Source organism: Sinocyclocheilus grahami, unplaced genomic scaffold (genome assembly GCF_001515645.1).
Source record: "Sinocyclocheilus grahami isolate Dianchi unplaced genomic scaffold, SAMN03320097.WGS_v1.1 scaffold462.1, whole genome shotgun sequence".
Classification (NCBI taxonomy): domain Eukaryota; kingdom Metazoa; phylum Chordata; class Actinopteri; order Cypriniformes; family Cyprinidae; genus Sinocyclocheilus; species Sinocyclocheilus grahami.
In genome coordinates this window covers 2,379,445-2,380,411 of record NW_015505641.1, presented here as the reverse complement: position 1 = coordinate 2,380,411, position 967 = coordinate 2,379,445, and the positions used below count along the sequence as shown (strand labels likewise).

The following is a 967-nucleotide window of genomic DNA, read 5'->3' as shown; positions in this document are numbered from 1 at the left end:
TCAATTCAAGATCCATGTCGCACCTTCCCCCTTTCTTAAACGTCTGATAGATGGGCTGTTGGTTTTCCCTTTTTGCTCCTTTTGGGAGTCATTTAATGAGGGTATGAGGATATTGTTGAGCTTCAGCTGAAGCCAGTCCTGCCTTTCTAACATCTCCTTGTGCTCCCGAACGTTGTGCATGAGTTGAACTTCACTGATTGACCTCTTGCTGTTGCAGATGGAGATACGAAGTGGTCAGATTGGAATTGAAATCACAAAACGAAAAAGAACACCAACATTTTGGATCAGTATGTTGCATCCTATTGTTTCTTACCTAAGTGGTAATCCTTCCAGATATAACAAACTGCAAAGATCCCACAGCACAATGATAAGCACGATTCTCTCCAAAGAACGTATGGGTAACATAGTGATACCTGTAGAATAAGTTAAGGATAAGATCTATAAATTCTATAATTTACAAGATAGTGTGTCCACGATTGGCCTCTAAACTTACCAAGTCTTGTTGTCTTTTATTTGACTGCTTCGGTATTTCGTAGCTGCTGTGCTGAGAGGGTCCATGTGTTGTTCAGTGTCGTATTTGTGCATTGGGGCTACTCTTCCTCTTTTTATACGCACAAGCCCCCTCCCGTTGGTCATTGATGAGCTATCTCCATTATTGATGGTGATGTCATTCATGCTTTGATGGAGGCTGGCATGCACATGACGACACATGACTACCAACACCCCCACTAATTCTGTTTTCAACACCTTGGTCAAGACCCCTGTGATCACAGTGCTGGAGAACTAGTACCATGTACGGCTATGACGGTCAGGCAGGGTGCCACCTTCGACAAAGTAAGTATATATTTCATTATATTTTGTTCAGAGACTCAAAACGCTGTCTCAAACACTCTTAAAAATTAATTAGGAATCATTATTCTTAATTATTATGCCAAAGACAGATTTAAAGTATATATATATATATATA

At 40.3% G+C, this 967-nt stretch overlaps 1 protein-coding gene across 1 annotated transcript; it reads right to left on the bottom strand.

Moving 5' to 3' along the window:
* Nucleotides 1-569, bottom strand: pth1b (parathyroid hormone 1b). The gene is made up of 3 exons (XM_016235035.1): nt 494-569; nt 314-413; nt 1-208 (listed from the first exon to the last, which is right to left on the bottom strand). The coding sequence occupies exons 2-3, from the start codon at nt 403-405 to the stop codon at nt 1-3; spliced, it is 300 nt and encodes a 99-aa protein (XP_016090521.1). The 5' UTR covers nt 406-413; nt 494-569.
* Nucleotides 570-967: the final 398 nt, after the last annotated feature.

Bases quoted from the DNA above. Each gene is read 5' to 3' on its own strand.
- pth1b (XM_016235035.1), bottom strand. From the start codon at position 405: ATGTTACCCATACGTTCTTTGGAGAGAATCGTGCTTATCATTGTGCTG. The intron at 209-313 runs GTAAGAAACAAT...CATCTGCAACAG, and splicing joins CTGGAAGGATTACCACTTAG to CAAGAGGTCAATCAGTGAAG.